General features: G+C 49.4%; 1 protein-coding gene across 4 annotated transcripts in view; it reads right to left on the bottom strand.

Moving 5' to 3' along the window:
• Positions 1–14,730: 14,730 nt before the first annotated feature.
• The window catches only part of ZNF512B (zinc finger protein 512B), a 62,422-nt gene continuing 56,203 nt past the window's right edge, over positions 14,731–20,949 (bottom strand). For all 4 annotated transcript variants that reach the window (XM_043527041.1, XM_043527040.1, XM_043527043.1 and 1 more), the window contains 2 exons: positions 19,472–19,570; positions 14,731–18,326 (listed from right to left, as the gene is read on the bottom strand). In XM_043527041.1, coding sequence (XP_043382976.1) covers positions 18,033–18,326; positions 19,472–19,570 — 393 coding nt within the window. In that variant the 3' untranslated portion in view covers positions 14,731–18,032. The remainder of the gene's footprint in view (positions 18,327–19,471; positions 19,571–20,949) is intronic.

Here is a 20,949-nt window from a genome sequence, read left to right on the forward strand (position 1 = left end):
GGGACTCAACTCACACATTTTGGCATCTAAGGTCCCACTCCCACAACCTCTATATGCGTAATACTCCCTTTAACTTTTGGGGGGGGGTTATGTTTGTTTAAGAGCTCAGAGTCCCATGACAGTCATTCCAGCTCTCTAGTTATGTGCTGACTTTTCCTTTTGATCTACTCTGAAGTTGATGATATAAAGGTCCCTCATGGAGGCCAAGGTGAATGAGCAGAACCTTTTGTCCAGTGCCCGGGTGGAGGAAGCAGGCTTTCTTTGGCAAAACTGGAATTCCAACATAAAACCACTGCAATTGGCAATTTTTTGATGTTCTTTTTTCCACCTCTTGTACCTGGGTAGCCAGGAGCCCAAACAGATCACAGGAGCTAACAGATCACAGGTATCGGAGTTGGAAAAGACTCATTAACTCATTCTTGGGTCCAGTGCTTGGAGCAGAACCCAAAGGAGGCGGGGAGGTATAGGGGCTGTATACCACCTTTGTGCTCCCCTGATCCTTGGGGCTGATTTGCTTCCCAGCACAATTTAGAGCTGCCACAAGGTTGTTCTAACTTGCACCAGCTTGTAAGAGCTGTCCAAAGACTGCTGTACTGGCAGACATTGTTGGAATGCAGTCTTGCTCCCTCCCTTAGCTGAAGATGAGAGGGGGCAAGTTAGGGCTGGCACAGAGATGGGTAAAACTGACTCTCTGCCAGCCAGGAATTCCCCCCATGCTGGGGGAATCCTCAGCTGCCATGTTATGGAAGCGTTACAGACTCTTTGCAACACTAGTACAGTACAAAGAAGCCAGAGTAGGGGTTAGGACCTGTCCTAGTGAATTCGTCCCACTGCCGGTGAGAGGTAAACCATATCTGCACCAGCCTAAATCTGGAGTAAATCTCATACACTGAAAAGGAACTGGAGTTACTTCAGATTTGTGCCAATGTAAATGAGATCAGCATTTGGCCCACAGTTTCCAGATAGAAGAGGTATTAGAGAGTAAACTGATACTGTATTTTACTTTGGCCAAAAGAACATGCCTCTGAAATAATTTCAGGTTGTTTTATGTTGAAACTCTCATTCTACATCTAAGCCCTGATCTTCATTTGGGGTGCATTTTAGGTTATTTTAATCCCCCCCCATGTTAAACTTAATCCCCCAGCCTGGAGGTGCTATTTGATCCAAGCAGATCCCCTTCCTGAAGCAGAGTAAAGCGCTAAAGTAACAACCACAGGAAGCTAACGACAACACCAGACACTAGGACCGGTGTATCCAGCACTGACATTGAGGGGCACGATTTCAAAAGCGGCCTACAAAACGATGCACTTATAGATGTATGCAGGCTGAGTACCTGTGCATCTAATTAGTCATCCGTGCAGTGCATTTATCTCATTTGAATGCACAAATGGATGCTCCCACCAATCCACCTATATTGTGGGGGCCAAATTCTGAAAATGTGGTCCTTACTTATTTCATACCCCGTCAATTGTTTTCTAGGGCTACCTACATATGGGGAGGGCTGTGCTGGATGGAAAGAAATTGGCTCAAATTTTCAGCTGGCCTCCACAATCTCTAGTTGTCTATTTAACTAGCTGCAATTGTGCACGCAAATGGAGATTTGCATGCACAAATCGGGTAGTAAGAGGTCTGCTCAGGTGCCTGTTGAAAACGTGAGCCATGGTAGATAATATTTTCTTAAATAAAGATTTATTATGCAGTTATTATTTTTTAGGTGATTAAAAAAAAAGTCTTCCGAACTTTCTCCCCACTTAAAATCTGGCAGCTCAGCAAACTCTTGGGCTGAATTCCTGCTCACAGCCACTCAGGACTTACACAAGTGAAACTGACCAGTATCTGACTCCTTTGCACTGCAAATAAATTAGCCATTTTCCTTTAAACCCCTGAGCTGGTTATGCAATTCCAGCAAAGAATTAAAAGGGCTCGAAAGGAGCCGGGTCTGGGTAGCTTTTCTGACTATCCCAGAAAAACGGTGAATTTCATTACTTTCAAAGAAGCATCACAACTGAAGACAATGCAAGTTACTGCAATCAAGGTGCTATGATAACAAGCAATGCAGATGATGACTGCCCTACTCCCTGCCATGTCCAGGGAAGATCTGAACTTGACTCGATGCCTGTTGGGTCTCAGGTACTGAACTTTATTCTTTTCCATGATGTGCTAAGAAAATAACTCCCTCTCTCTCTCTGCTTCCCATTCTGCTGCTGTAATTGCTCCAGGCTGCAAGGTGTAACTGACTGCTAGGTTCAGAGAGGTTTGCATACTGGTTTTAATCCGTAACCGATTTATGCTGGTTTCTTACCATATTGAGTAAAGATGGCATTTACTCTGCTTGCTACTATTTTTCTGCTGCTTAAGATAGCAAGAAGCACAACAGAGAGAACTCCCCAAACCAAACCCCTGGATCCAAACACGCCCCAGCTTTGGGGAAGTCTGGCTTTGAACCTTCCATTTGGGGCTTGTGTCTAGCTTTTTACCTCCATCAGCATTTCTCAAAGGCAGAGACTCACTTAAGCCCATTTTTGAGTATCCAAGGTTGGGGTTTCTCATCTGAGAAGCCCAAAGTAGAAATGACCTAGCAAGAAAGAACAGGTTTGCAGGCTGCCCCTAAAGGCACTATTCTCCACTATGATCAGAAACACTTCTTTGGGGGGTAGGGGCTTGTATTGGCTTAGCCTGTGTTGCGGGGAGGAATTGTCAGGTGGCCCTGCTGCTGTTTAACAAGAATTCCTGATTGTTCTCGAGGCTGGCTATAGAACTGGCCTTTCCAGGAAGGGGAGCCATTGCACATCCTCACATCCATGAGTGACTGAAAGCAAATGCCTCAAACAGCCTTTCAGCATCTTATCATCAAGCCTAGAGAGAATGTGGAAGGAAGCACGTGCCCTGGACATCAGCAACACCTGTCTGATGCCAGGCTGGGTTATTTGGCCAGCTCCCTGGTGAAGATTGGTGGGGCGTGGGAGGGATGGCTCTGGGAAATAAACAACAGAGAATGACCCATCCCTACCCCTTCCTTGCATTCTGGCTAGAGGTTCCCCACTATCACCCCGTCCCCATCCCCCACTTCGGCTCAGTCTGATTCTGAGCAAGAGCCACAATGCTTAGCCTGACCCACGCAGTTGCAAACCCGGCTGAAGGCACGGCCCCTGAGCTGTGATGGCCTGTGGATTTCAGAGCCTGAAAGAGAGCCGCCCTTAGGGCAGGTCCCTGACACAGCCTTGGGGAAAGGAGGGCCTTGAAAGAGACTTGGGAGGATGCAGGGGATGGAGGACTCGCCCTTGAGAGAAGCTGCTATGCCCAGCGTCGTCAGCAGGGGAAGTAGCAGGGGAGCCCTTCCACAGCATGCCACCGAAGAATGAGGCAGCTACAATGCTGCAGCTGAGCACAGGTCTAGAGGCACTGCCGGCAAGGAACATCCTACAGGCGCCTGTGAGGAGGGGAGGAGGGCTTGCTTCCATGTACCTGAGGGGAGGCCAGTGCTGAAGGGGGCAACGGGCACAGTACTTGCTGCTCGGAGCCCACTTCAACCAGCTTCCCCTAGTCATTCTGCCTCCTTCTGTCTTACAGGGGCAGGATGGGACAAGTCAGTCCCTCGAAAGTCACGTCAGGTTCAGCACCTCCAGCCGTAGCCACACGGGGGCTTCTCCTCTCCTGTCTCTCTGGCTCTGGGAGATGTGCAGCTAACAGGGGTCCTGTCCTGAGTGACGCCAAGTCCCCTTTGGCTTCAATGAGAATGTGATCTGTACCCACAGAGCAGACCTGGCTGGAAAATGCAATCGATTTTCCACTAAAGTGTTTTGAAAAAAGTTAATTTTTTTTCTTCCATTGTTTTTCATGGACTTTTGAGTTTTTGTTAAAAAAAACCAAAACAACCTCCCCAAAGCACCCCCCTGCCGATTTATGACAGCTGAAGATCAACTTCCCCTACCCTGTTTGTTTTTTTGTGAAGATACAAAAAATGCTGATGAAACCAGACATTTTCTCACAAAATTTTTCCTTCCATTAAAATTTTCCCTTTTAAAAAAAGTTTTGATTACAAATTTGGAATCAGCTCCAGGCTAGACGAAGAACTTCAAATGGGGCCCGCAAATCTGGGGGATTCTGGGGCCCGAAGTATTAGAGTTCTGACCTGGTTACAACCTCCCCAGGGCCCTCCTAATTAAATGATCTCCCTGCTATCCTCTGCAGCCCATCTGTTGTTCTATGCCTGTACCTACATGCTCACATCGTACATAGCTGCAGGCTCATGTAGAGGACCCGACCAAATTCACGGTCCATTTTGGTCAATTTCACGATCGTCTTATTTTAAAAGTTGTAAATTTCATGGTGTCAGGTATTTAAATCACACATTTCACAGCGTCGTGACCGGGTCGCAGTCTCGCCACCATTACTTCTGCGCTGCTGCCTTCAGAGCTGGGTGGCCTGAGGGCGGCGGCGGCTGGCCGGGCACCCAGCTCTTAAGGCAGCGCCGCCGCCAGCAGCAGCGCAGAAGAAGTCAGGGTGTCAAGACCAGACCAGGCCACCCTCACGCTGCCTTCAGAGCTGGGCTCCCAGCCAGCCGCCGCCGCCCTCAGGCCACTCCGCTCTGTGAAATCTGCCCTCCCCTACAACAGCCAGATTTCAATGTGGGAGACCAGCTTTCATGGTCCGTGACAGGTTTTTCATGGCCGTGAATTTGGTGGGGCCCTACTCATGAACGTCTCCACGGAGTAGGGATTCAGGTATTAGGATTTTAGTACATGAATCTGATGGGACGTCTCAAAAGGCCCTAGCTGTTCCCACTCTGAAGTACCATGCCACCCTCACTGTGCTGTTATAACACCTGTGCTGTTATAAATAGGCATGGTTACAGAGGACAGATTATGGGGGGCGGCCTGATGGCTCAGATCCTCAAAGATATTTAGGCACCTAGCTCCCATTGAAACCAAAGTTTCTAAGTGCGTGGCTATGCTTACATTTTACAGCGCTCTAACTTGCTGGCTCAGGGGTGTAAAAAATCACCCCCCTGAGCGCAGCAAGTCTGAGCGCTTTAAAGCGCTCGTGTAGACAGGCTCCGAGCGCTCGGAGCTAATCCCCTCGTGGAGGTGGAGTACCAGGAGTGCTGGGAGAGCTCTCTCCCAGCGCTCGCGCGCAACCCCACACTCACACTTCAAAGCGCTGCCGCGGGAGTGTTCCCACGACAGTGCTTTGAAGTTTCCAGTGTAGCCATCTCCTAAGAAGTGGGTTTTTTTCCCCAGCTTCCATGCTGGCTGAGGACATGATCTAACATCTATTAACTTTAATGGAACTGGATCGGACTCTAATATATCCAGGTCGCGAAGGGAGTACATATGCCCTGTGCATGGCCCCACATTGCCCTGTGCATCCAGTCCCGATACAGCAATCCTGGAAGCTAGGTCCAGCCGACGATCTAGCAAGAACCAAGCAGAAAAGCAGTTAAAACCCTGATGAGTGCAAGTGATGACACTGTTTCTGTTGATACATGGATAACCACGGCTGGCTGCAAGAGGAATAATATACTCCAGTGTCATTGCTAACCCCAAGTCACTCCATGAAGGACCCTCCCTTTGAAATCAATGGGGCCCCCCTAGCTGCAGAACAAGCTCCCTTTTGTTTCCTTTTTCGTAAGAATTGACTTTTAATGAGTGGAGCCTGGATATGATTTTCCTCATCCCAATGGCAGTGCTGCCATCGGCTTCAACAGAAGCAGGATGGGATCCAGATTTATATACTCGCTCAATGTTTACAGTATGTTCCTCCATCTACTTTCTGAACTTCTTCCAACAATAAAACCCTTCCTTGCCGAGAATGAAACCAAGATGATGGAGGGACCAACGCAGACTTCAGCCCCAGGGAAAACCCCCCCCAGCAAGAACAATAAACCAACCCTCTTGCAACCAACTTTAAAACCTTTCTGCTCCATTAAAGGCTCAAAGAGATTTAAATCCAAAACTCTAACCCTGATGGAAAATCTTACCACCAGAGCGTCCAGTATTTATGACAATAAAGAGGATAATCAGGGTATAAAATATGCCATCACTAGTCACAACTAGCAACTGGAAATTTCACAGATAGCAAAGTCACATACACCAGGATGGTAAATGTCAAAATTCATATAATCTATTGCAGTCGGTGAAGCTCTGAAAAAACAGCAGTGATAAAAGCTACAGTGAGAACTCCTATTATAACTAGCTCTTTTCATCTGTAGATCTCAAAGCACTTTACAAAAGGAGTCAGTACCATCACCCCCCTTTTATAGATGGGAAAACTGAGGCACAGAGCAGGGACACGACTGGCCCAAGTGCCACCCAGCAGTAAAGCCAGGCCTAGAACTCCAGGTCTCCTAAGTCCCAGTTCAGTGCATTACCCACTTGGCCACATTGACTCTCTGACTTAGAATATCCTCCTCTCTGGCCAAGTTTTATAACTAGCCTTACAGCATCTCCACTCTCATCCCTGCAACGCAGGTGTTGAAACAGCTGCCAGTGATACAAGGCTAGATCCTCAGCAGGGGTAAATCAGTGCAGCTCCTTTGAAGCTAATGGAGGTAGGTTCATGTACACCAGCTCAGGTTCTGGCCCACAATTTTATAACCGATTTTTCCTGTTTTCTGGCTGCTCCTGGGCTGACTGATCTGTGGCAGCTCATGCAAGTTTCTGAGGCCTTCTCCCATCAGATGTGCAAGACACAAAGGGCGGCAACATCTAACTGGGAATATGTATCCCCAATACAGTTTGCAGGTATCAGCTGACTCCCACTCAGTGGAGAGATGGGAACTCTTTAATGAAGGCCCTGGGCGCGGGAAGGAGGGGAGAGGAGAGATGACCCCTAAAGAACTCCGAACACAACTCATTCAGATCTTCAGTCAGCGTATACTGGCATTGACTTCAATGGAGCTCCAGGGATTGACATCAGCTGAGGATCTGGACCTTTGTTTAGGTTATTTCCAGTTCCTGCTCCTGACCTCTCTTTCTATAACTCTTTCCATGAACTAATCATAGCTACAGAACAAGTACAAGCTGTCACTCCCCTTGCTCGTGAAGATAAAGGTCACAACGACACCCTGCTGCCTTGTCTTCTGCATGGAAACTGCACATGAAATATAGAAATGACTGATAAATAGAAAGGACACATCCCTCGTCCCCCCGCCCCAGAGCTCTGCGGTAAGTGTTTCAGCCTTTGATTATTACCGAGTCGTGAGGTAAAGGTAATATTTTTAAAACGGCTTTTGCAGTTAACACTTCGGGTTTTAACGGAAGCAGCCAAGGAGCAAAACCAGATATCCAATCAAAAGGTGTGTCACAAAGGCAAGATTCAGTGAGTAGGAGTTGCCTGCATCTCCTACTCACTGAATCTGGGCCAAAATGTCAATTTCAAAAGCTTCCTGGTGTTAAATAGATGTGCTGCAAAGCTGCTGTACCTGGAGAAGTGGCCAACACCCTGCTGGCATTGCTACCAACCTGGAGCTGCAGACAGCACTTCGGATCATAGGGGGTTGCTGATCTCAAAGGGCCTGATGTCATTTGCACTAAACACCCCTTTTTACACTGCCAGAGTGGGGTAAAGGGGCCTTTGTGATAATGAGCATCAGGGCCAAAATGTTTTACTCCCACAGGGAGACAGTGGACTTGGAGGCAAACTTTCCACATGGCTTAGGTCATGTATACTCTGGTGCGTGCACACAAAATCAACCACTGGGAACACACGAGTTCATACACATGCACAGGTAATTGCAGGCATCAGCAGCCATTTGTGGGCACAGTTACCCAGTTTGGATAGGCAAATGCACAGATTACCTGCTCCATATGTGTATCAAAGTGCCGTAAAACAGAAAAACACATAGAAAACAATCTAAAACGAGCAACACCCAATCAAACCCACTCTGCACACAGTGGACGCCATTACACGCACATTCCCCATATGAGGGATCTTGCAGTAACCCTGGTATCTAACCGTACAGAGAATAAGTGCTACTGTGATCTTCCTGATGTAGATCAGTGCAGCTGTTCACAACTATGGAACTACACCGATTTCCACCAGCTGAGGATCTCTACCTTTGTATTTAATGGATTTGACTGCAGTGCTACGGAAAATGTCTTTCTTCTGTTTGTTTCTTAACCACCACCCCCACGCTGACCTGCGCTCCCACTGGAGGTTCCAGTTTGGCACGTTTTTAGTTAGGAAAAACTCCTAGCAGGAACAGATCAAGCCCTGATAAGAGTCCGGTGTGTAATACTCACACAGCCCCACATGCATGCAGAAGGGCCAAATGTTTTCTAACAGTCACTGAAGCTACCAATAGCAAATACAAAATAACTTAGGAATATATTTCATGGCTTTTGGCTACCAGCAAGGAGCTAATTGCATTTGCAATGTTTGGGTCCCAATCAATTGGGTCCAGCCAAGCTCTCAGTGTAGGAACCAAGGCAGGAGATCTGTTAGGGGGACTATGTTGGATCTCTACCACCCAAAGATTCCCCCATATCTGGGCAATCTGAAGCTGCCCAGTCAGGGCAGTTTTATGGCCACTTTGCCAGGTCAGAGCAATGCAAAAGGGCTGCAGCGGTGGTGAGCACATGGCCCTCGGTCTCCAGCCACCAGTGATATTGGTACCCGGATACTAAGGCATTCAAAACGTCTAAGATGGACAGATGGATATTTCAGTAACGAGCACGGTGGCCAGGCACTAGCACCGCACTTAGATCCCTGAGAACTGAGTAGGGCAGAAGGAGCAGGGAACATAAGCCTCACGCTGCTATACAGAAAGCTCCCATGGACTGAATGACACTGACGGGCTCTGGAGGAAATTCTCTCCAGCCCTCCTCGGCCAGAGATCGAGAGCTGAAAATCGGAAGAGAGAGAGAGAGAAAGAGTCAGCACTGAACAGAAATGGAAAGTGAAAGAAGGGAACGAACTACTATGAAAAATACATCACTGACCATTAAACTATCAATCAGATCAGAGGCCTAGTGCTTGACTATCATTGCGTCCGGGGGAAGGGCAGTCCTGGGAATTCTTGGCCATCGGGCTTCAGTTCATTACCAAGAATCTAGAAAGTGGGAAACTAGGAGTATATGTGGAACCCTGGCAGGACTATCAGACGTGGGTGTGACGGACACATAGAGCAAACCGTAGGGAACAGCAATGATAGCAGAAATGAGCTCAAGAGACGCCAAGCTTTGCTTCCGGAGAGAGAAAAGGAATGGAAACTTGAGACTGGGGCAGAACGAGAACTGTTAACATGACTGCCACATTGGGCCAGAGGGTCTTTTTCTGCTCCAGAAATTTCTGATGTTCTTCTCCCCAGTGTATTGATGACTCTGGAGGTTACATGGCCCAGTGTGCAAATGAGGGCCTCACTTGCATGCACAGTGACTGCTGCTGCATGTGCGATCATGGAACCTGTGTGCACAAGTCGCCAATCAGGTGAATTTGCACGTGCAGTTACTCAGTGTGCGCACACAACTGCGGGACCAGTGCATGCAAATTAGACATGCAGGTGCACACACCTAACACATTTGAAACTCTGCACTGAATCTTGTGCTCACATTCATTTTGCTGATGTGCATTTTCCTAGGCTTTGTCTCGGGCTGCTTCCTTTGCTCTGCAGCTGTTTGTGCTGTGAAACCAGAAAGGGTGAAGGGCAATGAAAAGCTATTCTTAAGGCAAGTCTCAACATTGTTTGCACTGCTGAGAAGAATAGAGCTGCAGCTGCTTAGGCATTCTGCAAGTTGGAGCGAGGCCTGGGAAATTATTCCTAAGCCGCATTCCTCTTGGGAAGCGGGATTTATAAAGGAAGGGAATCAAGTACTTCAGCAATCGCTGTTTACCATACACCTTCCCCACTGGTGGGCTAAGGACACTCCACTGATTTGTAGCCTTTCCATTCTCTACAGCCACAGCCTTCCCACACCTGGGACAGGAAATATTTGGGACTTTCCTTTCCTTTCTCAGGACTGGTGGTGAAACTGCGGCATAATAAAGAGAAGGGCAAATGAAAGTGTCCTGGTTTGGGAAGGGAGATTAATAAGATTTTTTTTTTAAGGGTGGGCAGATGATGCTTCAAGTGGTCTGATCAGGCAGCCCAAATGTAACCCATGAGATTTTGGATAGAGATGATGGAGGTCAAAGGCCACCAACTGTAATCTACGCAGCTGTGACCAGGAATGAAATGAAGTAGCCAAAATGAAATGAGGCTGTTTTGCTAATCCTCCATGCACAGGGTAACCCCAGAATTCCCCTCTAGTTGGTCCTAGATATGAACACACACATACACACCCACCAGCATCATCAACATTGGCAGGAAGTTTAACATTGCTGAGTGCTCGGAACTGGGTTCATACCACAGAACCCCACAGAGTAGGAGCACCAAGTCCTTCACACCCCAATCTTTGGGAGCGCACTTTTGCGCCCGCCCCACTTGCACGCATCTAGCCTGCAAGGCTCAAGAGGAAGGCAATGCTCAGACGTGCACCATGGATTTGTGCTTCAGATGAAACCCTCTTTGAGCAGCTCTAATGTAAGCTCTTCAGGACAGGGTCCTATGTGCCTTGTACGTGACAAGTGCAATGGGCCTCTGATCAGGGCAAGGGCTGTGCCTTCCTATACGTCTCCTACGGTGCCTGATGCAGAGGGGCCCTGATCCTGATTGGGCTCCTGATCCAGACAGAGGCATCTGGCGGCTACTGTAAAACAAATACTATTTAACAGCAGCATGGAAACTATGTCTGCGGGACTAAGTCCCAGCCCCGGTGTGTGAGTACAAACTGACCCATGCACTCCGCTGTGCTGCATAACCGATTGCTTTTCAGAGGGGCTGGGCAGCTGCAGGTCCCAGTAACTGCCATGCGATCAGAGCCCCTGAAAAGCAGGCCACTGGTGGGGCAGATTTGTGGAAAAGGTGAATAGTAAAGATGCCCTCCCACCCGGGATCCTGAGTGCACTGTATTCCCTTACGAGGGGGCTGTTACTGCCTGGCCCGCACACAGGTGTGTGGCAGGAGGATGGGGGTGGGGAGATTTTCTGCAGGAGCTGCAGACAGAACTGCAGGCCTTGAGCTCAGGGGAGGGGCATAGAAACAGTTACCTGCCTTTCGTGACTGTTGTTCTTTGAGATGTGTTGCTCGTGTCCATTCCATTCGAGGTGTGTACTGTTGTGGGAATTTTTTGCCTTAGCGGGATCCGTAGGGCCGGCCGTGGTGCCCCCTGGAGTGCCGCGCTCGCGTGCTGGTAGATGAGGCGCTGCTGGCCTCACGACCTCCCAGTTCCTTCTCACGGGCAAGGAGGGGCAGGAGAGCGGGTAATGGAAAGGACGTGAGCAACACGTCTCGAAGAACAACAGTTACGAAAGGTAGGTGGCCGTTTTTGCTTCTGCGAGTGCTTGCTCATGTCGGTTCCATTCTAGCTGACTCACAGGCAGCATTCATGGAGGCTCGTGCGGCTTGCAATACTGCTCTGCCGAAGCCAGCATCATCCCAGGCTTGCTGGGTCAGTGCGTAATGGGACGTGAATGGGTGGATGGACGACCAGGTCGCAGCCCTGCAGGCATCTTGAATCGGCAGCTGGGCCGGGAAGGCTGCCGACGAGGCTTGCACCCTGGTTGAATGGGCGGGTACAATCGCTGACGGTGGCACTTTCACCAGTTCATGGCAAAACCTGATGCAGGCGGTGATCCAAGAGGAGATTCTCTGAGTGGGCACAGGAAGGCCTTTCATCCTGTCTGCCACCGCGACGAAGAGCCGCGTCGACTTACGGAGCGGCTTAGTCCCTTCTGTGGAGAAAGCCGGCACCCTCCTGATGTCCAGAGAGCGTAATCTCGCTCCTCATCTGATTTAGGAGGTTTCGGGAAGAAGACCGGTAAGTATATGTCCTGGCTGGTATGAAGCTACTGTAAGCAACTATAGACCAAGTAGGTACTAGGAAAAACCACTGTCCACTTGCGAGGCAAGAGGAAGGCGCTCTGACAAACTGTCACGGCAGCAAGAAGGAACGGAGAGAGCGTAGGGCAGGCAGGGCCGCCCAGAGGATTCAGGGGGCCTGGGGTCTTCGGCGGCGGGGGTCCTTCCGCTCTGGGTCTTCAGGGTGCTTCGCTGAAGACATGGAGTGGAAGGACCCCCCGCCACCAAATTGCCGCCGAAGACCCGGAGCTGAAGAAGTGGCGGCAGGTCTTTGGCGGCTGGTCCTTCATTCCGGGTGTGTTCGGCGGCACTGAAGGACCCGCCGCCGAAAACTCTTGTGGGAACCCCTGAAAACTCTTGTGGGGGCCCCTGCAGGGCCCGAGGCAAATTGCCCCACTTGCCCCCGCCCTCTGGGCAGCCCTGGATACCTGCGCATGAGCGCGGCACTCCGGAGGCTGGCCCTATGGATACTAAGGCAAAAAATTCTGATAACTGGGTGCGCACACACCTAGAATGGAATCGACATGAGCAAGCACTCGAAGCAGGAGGCCTGTTCTCACCTTTTACGCCTCAGGGTGCCCCACAGGGCCAGCCCAGGACTCCACCCCGAACTGGCCAGCTGCATGGGGTAGAGAGCGCTGTGTAGTACTGATAAACATCACCTCCTACAGGCCCATTCTGCCTCCGGATGTTCCCCTCCTCTGCCCGTACTGAGGTGCTATCAACTCCTGTCTGATTCAAGCCACTGCTGTGCACGTTTGAATGCTCAAATCCCAGCCCATGTGCTAACCACTGGGGGAGGCCACCGGTGCTCCACGGGGAGCTGAACCGGAGAAGCACAGAGCCCAGGGAAGCAGCTCAACCACTTCCGTTAAGGGAGAAGCCCCACTATCAACACAGACTCGTGTCACTTTTCAAGCCCCCAGCCACAGAGGGCAAGACTATCAAATGCCCGAGATCTAGCACCCAGCTCTTCCTTCAGCAGCATGAACCTGGCCCACTGCTGTTCACACACGAACCAGCATCAGACAACACGCCATCCACGGGAATGAACCACTAACTGGTTGCCACTGAGTGGAATCCTCATTTCATAGAATCATAGAAGGTTAGGGTTGGAAGGGACCTCAGGAGGTCATCTAGTCCAACCCCCTGCTCAAAGCAGGACCAATCCCCAATTTTTGCCCCAGACCCCTAAATGGTCCCCTCAAGGATTGAACTCACAACCCTGGGTTTGGCAGGCCAATGCTCAAACCACTGAGCTATCCCTCCCCCCATTTTGGGACTTGAACCGCGGAATGGGAGATCTAAAAGCAGCAGTAGCAGCTGCTCTACCATTTGAGCTTAAGGAGAAACCCCCCTCCCGCATCAGCTGTCACTGAGAACAGCGCTGATCTACGTTTTCAGGCCTTAGCTGGGTGAGGCTCACACAGCTGCGGCGGATGGATGTCACTTACATATACTGTGCAATCAGAAACGGGCCACAAGCCAAAACTTAGATCCAAACAGCCCCCAAACTTTAGGAAAGTTCCCAGTTGGAACCCGGCTCTAAATTTCCACTCTCTCTCGCTAACAGACCAAATGGAACCCCCCAGATGCAAATGGAACCCCCAGATACAGGAGCCTTGGAGACCTGGCTTCAGATCCAGATTCTGTGGCTCAGGCCTATTTCAGACATGCCCATGTAATAGATATAAACAACTGCAATGCCCCCTGTCTAATCACAACCCATTCCACACTTGAGAAAGGCCTCAGGAGAGACTGTACCGTACCATATGAGAGGAGCTCCCTAGTCAGTGGTTATACAGAAGATCCCATTTTGAATTGCACAGAGCTGGGCGAGACCCCCAAAGTGCTAAGAGTATCTGATAAAAGCTGCTTTAGTCTGTACATCTGGGACGTCACAAAACCGAAGTGTCCTCCTGCAATTCTATTAATGAAAAACGTGCGACTGTCATTGAAAATTAAGGTCAAGGTGTTTCCAGTACTAAGGAGTCAGTCCTGCCTCCTCTTCTGCGGGGTGCACAGAACCCCATGCAAACGGAAGCCCAACCGCTGGAACCCCAGACATGCTGCACGGCCCAGATTGGTGAGGTCTCCTAGGAGAGCAGGACACTGTGGATTTGGAGCCAGGAGCCATTAGCCTTGAGTAGCTGCTCAGGTGCCATGAGAAGAGGACTCCTCCTTGAAGAGTCCTCGGAGCCTGGCCCGTTTACTTGGGCTGAGGGGAAGATTTTGGGCCTATGGGCTCAGTTCTTTAAAGGAGGTGGTTGTGGGTGCCCCTGCAAAAGCATGTGTACAGAAGCATGCACAAGACACGCAATCATGCTGTGTGACAGCCAATGTGCACAATCAGACCTGCGGGGTTTGAGGGTGCAGCAAGTGTGCATTGGGACCCATGTTTTTCAAGGCCTGGGCCTACACAACACCAATTGCATTTAAGTGTAATCTTGCTATTTGTACTGTATGTGCCACGATGCGGTAGGCGTTCTCCTTGCCTCTTTCCCCAGCCTTTCCTCTGTTCCTTTCAGCCATGCTTTCTGCTGTGTCAGCATCCTTATCTGAACATCTTCCAGCTGGTGTTTAATCTGTAACTATTCAAACAATTCTCACTGAGATTATGAAAAGCGGGTGCCTGAAATCAAGTTGCTAAAGTCCAGATTTAGGCTCCGAAATAAAGTGACCCGATTTCTCAAACGTGCTGAGCCTCCAGCAGCGTCCACTGATGTCAATGGGAGCTGGGTGCTCAGCACGGTTGAGAAATCAGGTCACTTTATTTAGGAGCCTATGTACGGGTTTAGAAGCATAACTGGATGTGCTCTTTTTGAAAATCCGAGGCCCTGTTACTTCTCACAGCCCTTCTCGCGCTGCGTTCCATCCTGCAACGGCACGGCAGAATGCGACTGCTGCTCCAGGACCTTTTAGCAAGTGGCAATAGGAGCACGGAACAACAACAGGACAGCGCCTCTCTGTGGGATACAGTTTAACAGCGTTTCGCCACCCTGGGAATAATAACCCTCAGTGCAAATGGCTTTCTGGTAATTACTGCTTTGATGACTCCGTTTGAAACAGGCAGCCCTACCGTTGAGCTCTGTCTGGCTAGAATATCACCAAAATGACTGCAAAATTTCAACTGCTCATCTTTTTCCTACTTTCTTTGTAATGCACTGAAAAGTTGTGAGGAAAGTTACTCCAGTTTGTCCTGTAGCAAAGGCTAGGGAGTCGCAGGCCTTCTGGCTACTAAGAAGCATTCTCTTCCTCTGGGGGATAAGGTCTGTACTTTGCACTACTGACAACAAGATAAACAACAGAACAGATGACACCCAAAAGGCAAACAGGACCAGATGTGCCGGTTAATTAAATTTGTTCACTAATTGCTTTAAAATGTGGCCTAACAGTGTTCCGTAAACAATGGCCAAACGCAAGGGAGGGATTTTATCTTTAGGCCACTGTTTTCAGGGGCAAGTAGCGGAGGCTTTAGCCACACTTCCTTAGTAGTGCTACCAGCGGAAATGCACACATTTTAATTCAGCTGCCAAGATATACGGTGGGCACTTAAGCAAGGATTCGCAGCGGAGTTGACATGACATCAGGAGTAGACGGCTCTATCTCTGCGGCAGTAATAATGTGTCACCGGAGAAGGACGTTAATTATTACTGAATGGCTCCTCAGAGCATGAAAAAATACTAAGAATCGAGGGGATGGAGGACAGGCTGTGAAATGCAGTGAAGCAAAGTGAAGGTCAAGGTATTAATTGACTAAATAAGCAGAATTTTTTCCCCCTGAACGTAACCTTCCAAAATCCACAATTGGGAACAAATGAGGGAAAAGCTACTTGGGCTTTGTTCCACTGGTAAGTGAAAAACGTGTTACAAAAATGCTCTGGTAAGCCTCCTTGTGATATGAACTGCAGCGAGCCCCATGTATTTATCAAGGAGCGAGGTAGCCTGGTTTTTGTCTCGAAGCCGATGGACTTTGGTCTGGGGAAGTTTCTCCTCCAGCCCAGAGCGAGGTGTTCTGAGAATTTCAGCTCAGGGAAATATGAACGCAAAACAAGTGCGTTTGTTTGAAAGGGATTCCCAGTAATGACAAATTGGGAAGATGAACTGAGGTCAGTATGAGTTTCAGGGGATCAGAGGCTGCTCCCCTGGGCTGCGGCATGTTCCTCCCAAAGGGAGGGAGCTGAGAACAAGCCAAGAGAGGAGTGCATCCATCAAGCCACGGAGGTGTGGCTATAAAGCATGACCTGTGATTGTCACTTGGTGCCAATCCAGTGCACCAAATTCAGGCTGGAGAGATCTCATTGGCCTAGTGAACAGAACTGGGTGACTAATTCATAGAGCACTTGGATGAATTTTGCCTCTTTCTCTGTCCGTGAACATCTTGCAATGTTCTCAAATGGATTAGTTATCGGAAGTTCTTCACCCTCTTGTGTCTTTGCGAGTCTTCAATATTCAAAAGTGGAGCTGGTTTGATCGGACAGATAGGTCATGTGGTTTGTTTCTGACCCGTGACTGAATGAGCCTCACTCTTAGAATCAGCTGTCCGGGGTGAAGGCTCATGATGGCGAATTTGAAAGTCTCTTTCCGCCAATCCTCCACAGCGTTTGCTCTTGTAGTAAACATTCCTGCCAGCAGAAAGCGAGCACAGAAAGGGGGAATTCAAAGAAATGTCCATGCATATTTTCTGCAGCAGTCACCCAGCTCTGTTGCTAATGGGCTATTTGTACCAATAGCTCAGTATCAATTTGATACAGTATTTTATATTGATGTACATTTTAAAAAAAAAGTCTGGAAAAGTTCTCAAAATCCAGAGGGTTTTTCTCCCCTTCAATCTGGCAATGGAGCTCAGATAATTTTGCAACTGCCCGGCCTTCAGTTAAAAAAAATAAAACAAATGCCCCTCCTCCCCCCATATAAAAACTCTTCCCTGGGACTGGTTTCACTGAGCCTGATTTCCAGAGGTGCTGGGCACCTGCGCTCCAGTGGACGCTCGCTGGAGTCACAAGTGCGCTGCACCTCTGACAGTCATGATCTTTTCCTCATGCCCCACAGGCATGTTTCTTGCCTCGCTGCGCATTCTTTGCTACTTGTGAACGACAACGGCCAAACCAGACAAACGCCTTGTGCTACGGCAAACGCCCCGCTACCTACGGTCACCGCACCTGCATATCCTAATGGTGGAGAAGAAACCACGCCCAATACACTGGCCAGGCCATGAAACCAACAGAACATGGGTTAAATGCTCGGATCCATGACATCTTTTGAAAGCGACAGGTGGGCTTCCGAGCTACAGCTCTCCCTTTGGGAATCCAGCAGTAGCATCATTCATAGAAACAAAGTGGACTTAACTGCGGCTCTTCCGGGTGGGTGCCACGGGGCACCAGCTTGCCTTACAAACCCCAAATCTTTCCTAAGGGCGCGATGCTTTGGATCCTGGCTATAACCATGTTCTGCATCTGGCTTCGGGATTGGCATTTTCTAAGCCTCACCAGCTACTGCAACAGGTAGCCAAAGCCTATTCACCGGAGACACCTCTTCAACCCCACCCCTAGTTCATCACAACTAACAAGCCACAGGCTGAAGCACCTTTTGTGGGCGTGGTACAGACAGCGTCTAAAAGATCATATTCTTCCCTCCCCGGCCCCACCCAAAAAGAAACCAATCCGGATCCTATGCTGGCATTGCAATCCGACAAGCAATCCCAAATAAAAAGCCTTTACGCCCTGCCTCTATTGCACTTTCCTCTTGCTCAAGCATCACCGGTTCAGCGCACAGAATCTGAAGGAAACGGTCGGGGGGAGGGGTTCCTGCTTTGCAGGGGTTTGGCTGCATTATGGGACATGTCAGCGGAAGAGCTGTGCAGCCCGAGTGAACGCACAAGTGCGCACGTGTGTGTGTGTGTGTAGGGGAGTCCAGGGGTACGGGCGTGTGCACGCGGGTGATGGATGGACAATTGCAGTCTTTTCCTTTTTTCCAGTGTGAAACACGGTCCGTGATTTTGCTTAAAGTGGTTTTGTTTGTTTGTTTGTTTTTAAAACAAAACGGATGAGCAGGGGGCGGGGGAGAGAAAACTGGGGGGGCCTCACCCCGTTACCCTGGGCTGTAAACTAATCCTCAGAGAGTCTCTGAACCTCTTATTTCTCAGGCATCTTACTGGCTCCCCCTTTCCTGTTGGCGGGCAGCTTGGTGCCTCTCTCTCTCCCTTCGGGGCTGCAGTTGGACCCTTCCCAGTGCTCTGTGGCTTTCTTAAGATTAGTCTTTGCTGCCGTGCTCTCTTTGCCTTTCAGAGACGTTTCCGGGGGCCTTTCCTTGGGTTTTCTCCCCCTTTTCTTCCCACTTGTGCTTTTCGTTTTCTCCTCCTGGCTGGAGGAAATCTGGTCCCTGTTCTTTTTTTTCCGGGCAGCCTCTGAAGAGGTTCGGAACCAGTTCTGTGTCCAAAGGGGAAAAGAACAGGACTGGTGGTTAGCGACCCTCCCAGGCCGGCGAGCACTGTCCCAGCCACGGCATTTATACCTCCCCCCTTTCCTTGTTATAGAAAACCCCTATTTTCCCTCCTGGCCTCACTCTCACCGGGGAAAACGCCTGTGTTCCCTACACACCCGGGAAACCCCCCCAGATTTCCCTCTCTTACCTCTCACTGGGAAATCCCCCTTATTCCACCCTCCTGCCCCTGTTCCTCCAGTTTCAACTTGCCAATGGGGTGCTGTGCAATGATTCAGTAAATCTCCTGCCACAGCCTGAATGCTTCTCTTAGCATCTGTCCACAGAGGCATTGACATGTAATGATGGAAGCGCGGGAAGGGGAAACAGGGAAGGGGGGAATCTTTGTGGAAGCTTAAGTTTTGCAAATGCCACAAATTAGTTTTGGGTGTCCTGACTCAGCCCAGTGCCTACCCACTAGACCACACTGCCTCTCATAACAGGGCCCTGAGTGGCAAAGCTTTTCCTCCTATAGCTCAAACCATTTTTCCATCAAAAGGGGAAAAAAATCTGTCCAGGGCATTAAGGACAGAAGGAATGGTGCCCTCTGTATGTGCTATACAGGTGTGGATTGGATCTCTCTTCACTTTAACATTTCTCTCCTCCTCTCCCCCAGCATCCCCCCAGTTTCTCTCTACTTTTCCTCACCTCCCAGGCTCCACTCCACTTTCCCCCCGCCTCTGTTTTCAGTTCTCTCTCTTCCCTTTCTCTCAGTCTCCCCTAAGCAGAACGGGAACCCAACAACCTTCAAATCAGAGTCAAGCTTTTCAGCCTGGGGGTGGGGTTGGAAGTGAGGCTGAATGAGGTTGCCAACGCCCACCCTGAATACCAAGTGTGCAAAACAAGGCCATAGGAGTGTCGTGTCTCTGGACGTGCCAGAGACTAGACCGGGTGCCCTGGGGCCTCAGATGAAGGTCAAACAGGTGGGACAGGGAGGGACGGCCAGAAAAGCAAAGAGGCATAAGCTCATCCCCCACCTCTGCCTAAACTCTGCGAGCTCCAATGGGAGCTTCTAGTGGTCACAGGTGAACCTTAGCAGGAAACAGCCTCAACCATGCCCCAGAGCCCCCTTGCACCCCGCCCACTTCCTTACCTCTGAGTGAGTCTTGATGATATGGTACTTGACTCCACTTTCTGAGCTAAACTCCTTCTGGCAGAGAAGGCACCGGTACTTCCCAACAGAGTGGTCTCCCTGAAAGGCAAAGAGCAGCCTCCTGTATGCCAAAGCAGGTTCAAACTTCAGGTGAGAACACAGCCTCCCTCTCTCCTCACAACCCAGAAGCCCCTTGGAAATCTCTAGGCATTGTCTGCAGAAAATGTCCTGATGTTTGGGCCCATGATGACGGGTCCAGGGCCACTCGAAGGCCACAAATGCCCCCTCAGCATCCAGAGCTCAAAGACTTTGTCTTCAAGGTAAAGGAGTAGATGTATTCCTAAAATACTGCATCCACGGTTATGTGGACACGCCAGTGCTCCTGGAGCTGTAGGCCAGGAGCTTACCATGTAATCCGGCCCTTTATCTGTTACAGTGAGGGGGCTCCTTCTCCTCAGAAGGATCCAAAAGGAAGAGAAGCTTCCTTTGATACAAATGGAGGACAAATTTTGGGCATGGGTGCAGACGCATGCACATTCGCGTATCTGACTTGTGTGGGCAATTACTGCAAGAGTGCATGCAACCATGGTAAAGCTGCAAACATTATCCTGCTCAATGAGACATTTGTGCATGCAATTACCCACACCACATGTGTGCATCTGTGCACCTGCTTTGCACATGTGCCTGAAAACCTGGGCCTACTCCCTGGAACACCCATGAAAAACATCAGGGAACATGATGCATAAGACTCATTCCCTGGGGAAGCAAAGGAGAGAGGGGAGCTTTCACACAGAAACAGAGGCACATTTTCCTCCATAACGGTGTGGATTTTAATTGCCTGAAAGCCAGGAAATTCAAAGCTACGGTTCCCACGGCAACTGTAATTGTACCTGTGTATCAAGGCATAAAAGTAACCCCTTCTACAATAATACAAAATACCACATATGCACCCCACGGGGAATGAATGATGCTTTCTGTGGAAGCGAAAATGTGAATTTCCGGGTGTTCGCGCATTTAAAATCTCGACTGTAATATTACATTAACAGACTTTTATTTTTTTCATTTAATATCGCTAGCTACACCATTTCTTTACTGTCAGCAAATTCAGGGATCATTAAGAACACCTACTGGGAGAGAAACTTCTAATTTATGATCATCGGGTCTTTCCTAATTTTGCCTTTATACTCTTGAACAGGCCATTAATTTGCTGGATTTTCATTATTAAGAGTCCTTGTGAAAATGAATGATTTTTTGACTCTGCCTCAGTCCACTGGCACAGAGGAGATAATGCGTTCTCCATTGGCCAGGGAATTATATATTAGGCCCTCTGGGCGATGTATGGGCTCTGTGGGAATTTCTTCATAATTGGGTTCATGTTGTAAATGTTATGGCAGACAGGTCTTTCATTTCCTAGCTGTGTCTGCAGACAGGCAGGCCTGGCCAGCCCAGACTCCCACTTAGCACATAACCCAGAAGTG

This window comes from Chelonia mydas, chromosome 13 (assembly GCF_015237465.2).
Source record: "Chelonia mydas isolate rCheMyd1 chromosome 13, rCheMyd1.pri.v2, whole genome shotgun sequence".
Taxonomy (NCBI): domain Eukaryota; kingdom Metazoa; phylum Chordata; order Testudines; family Cheloniidae; genus Chelonia; species Chelonia mydas.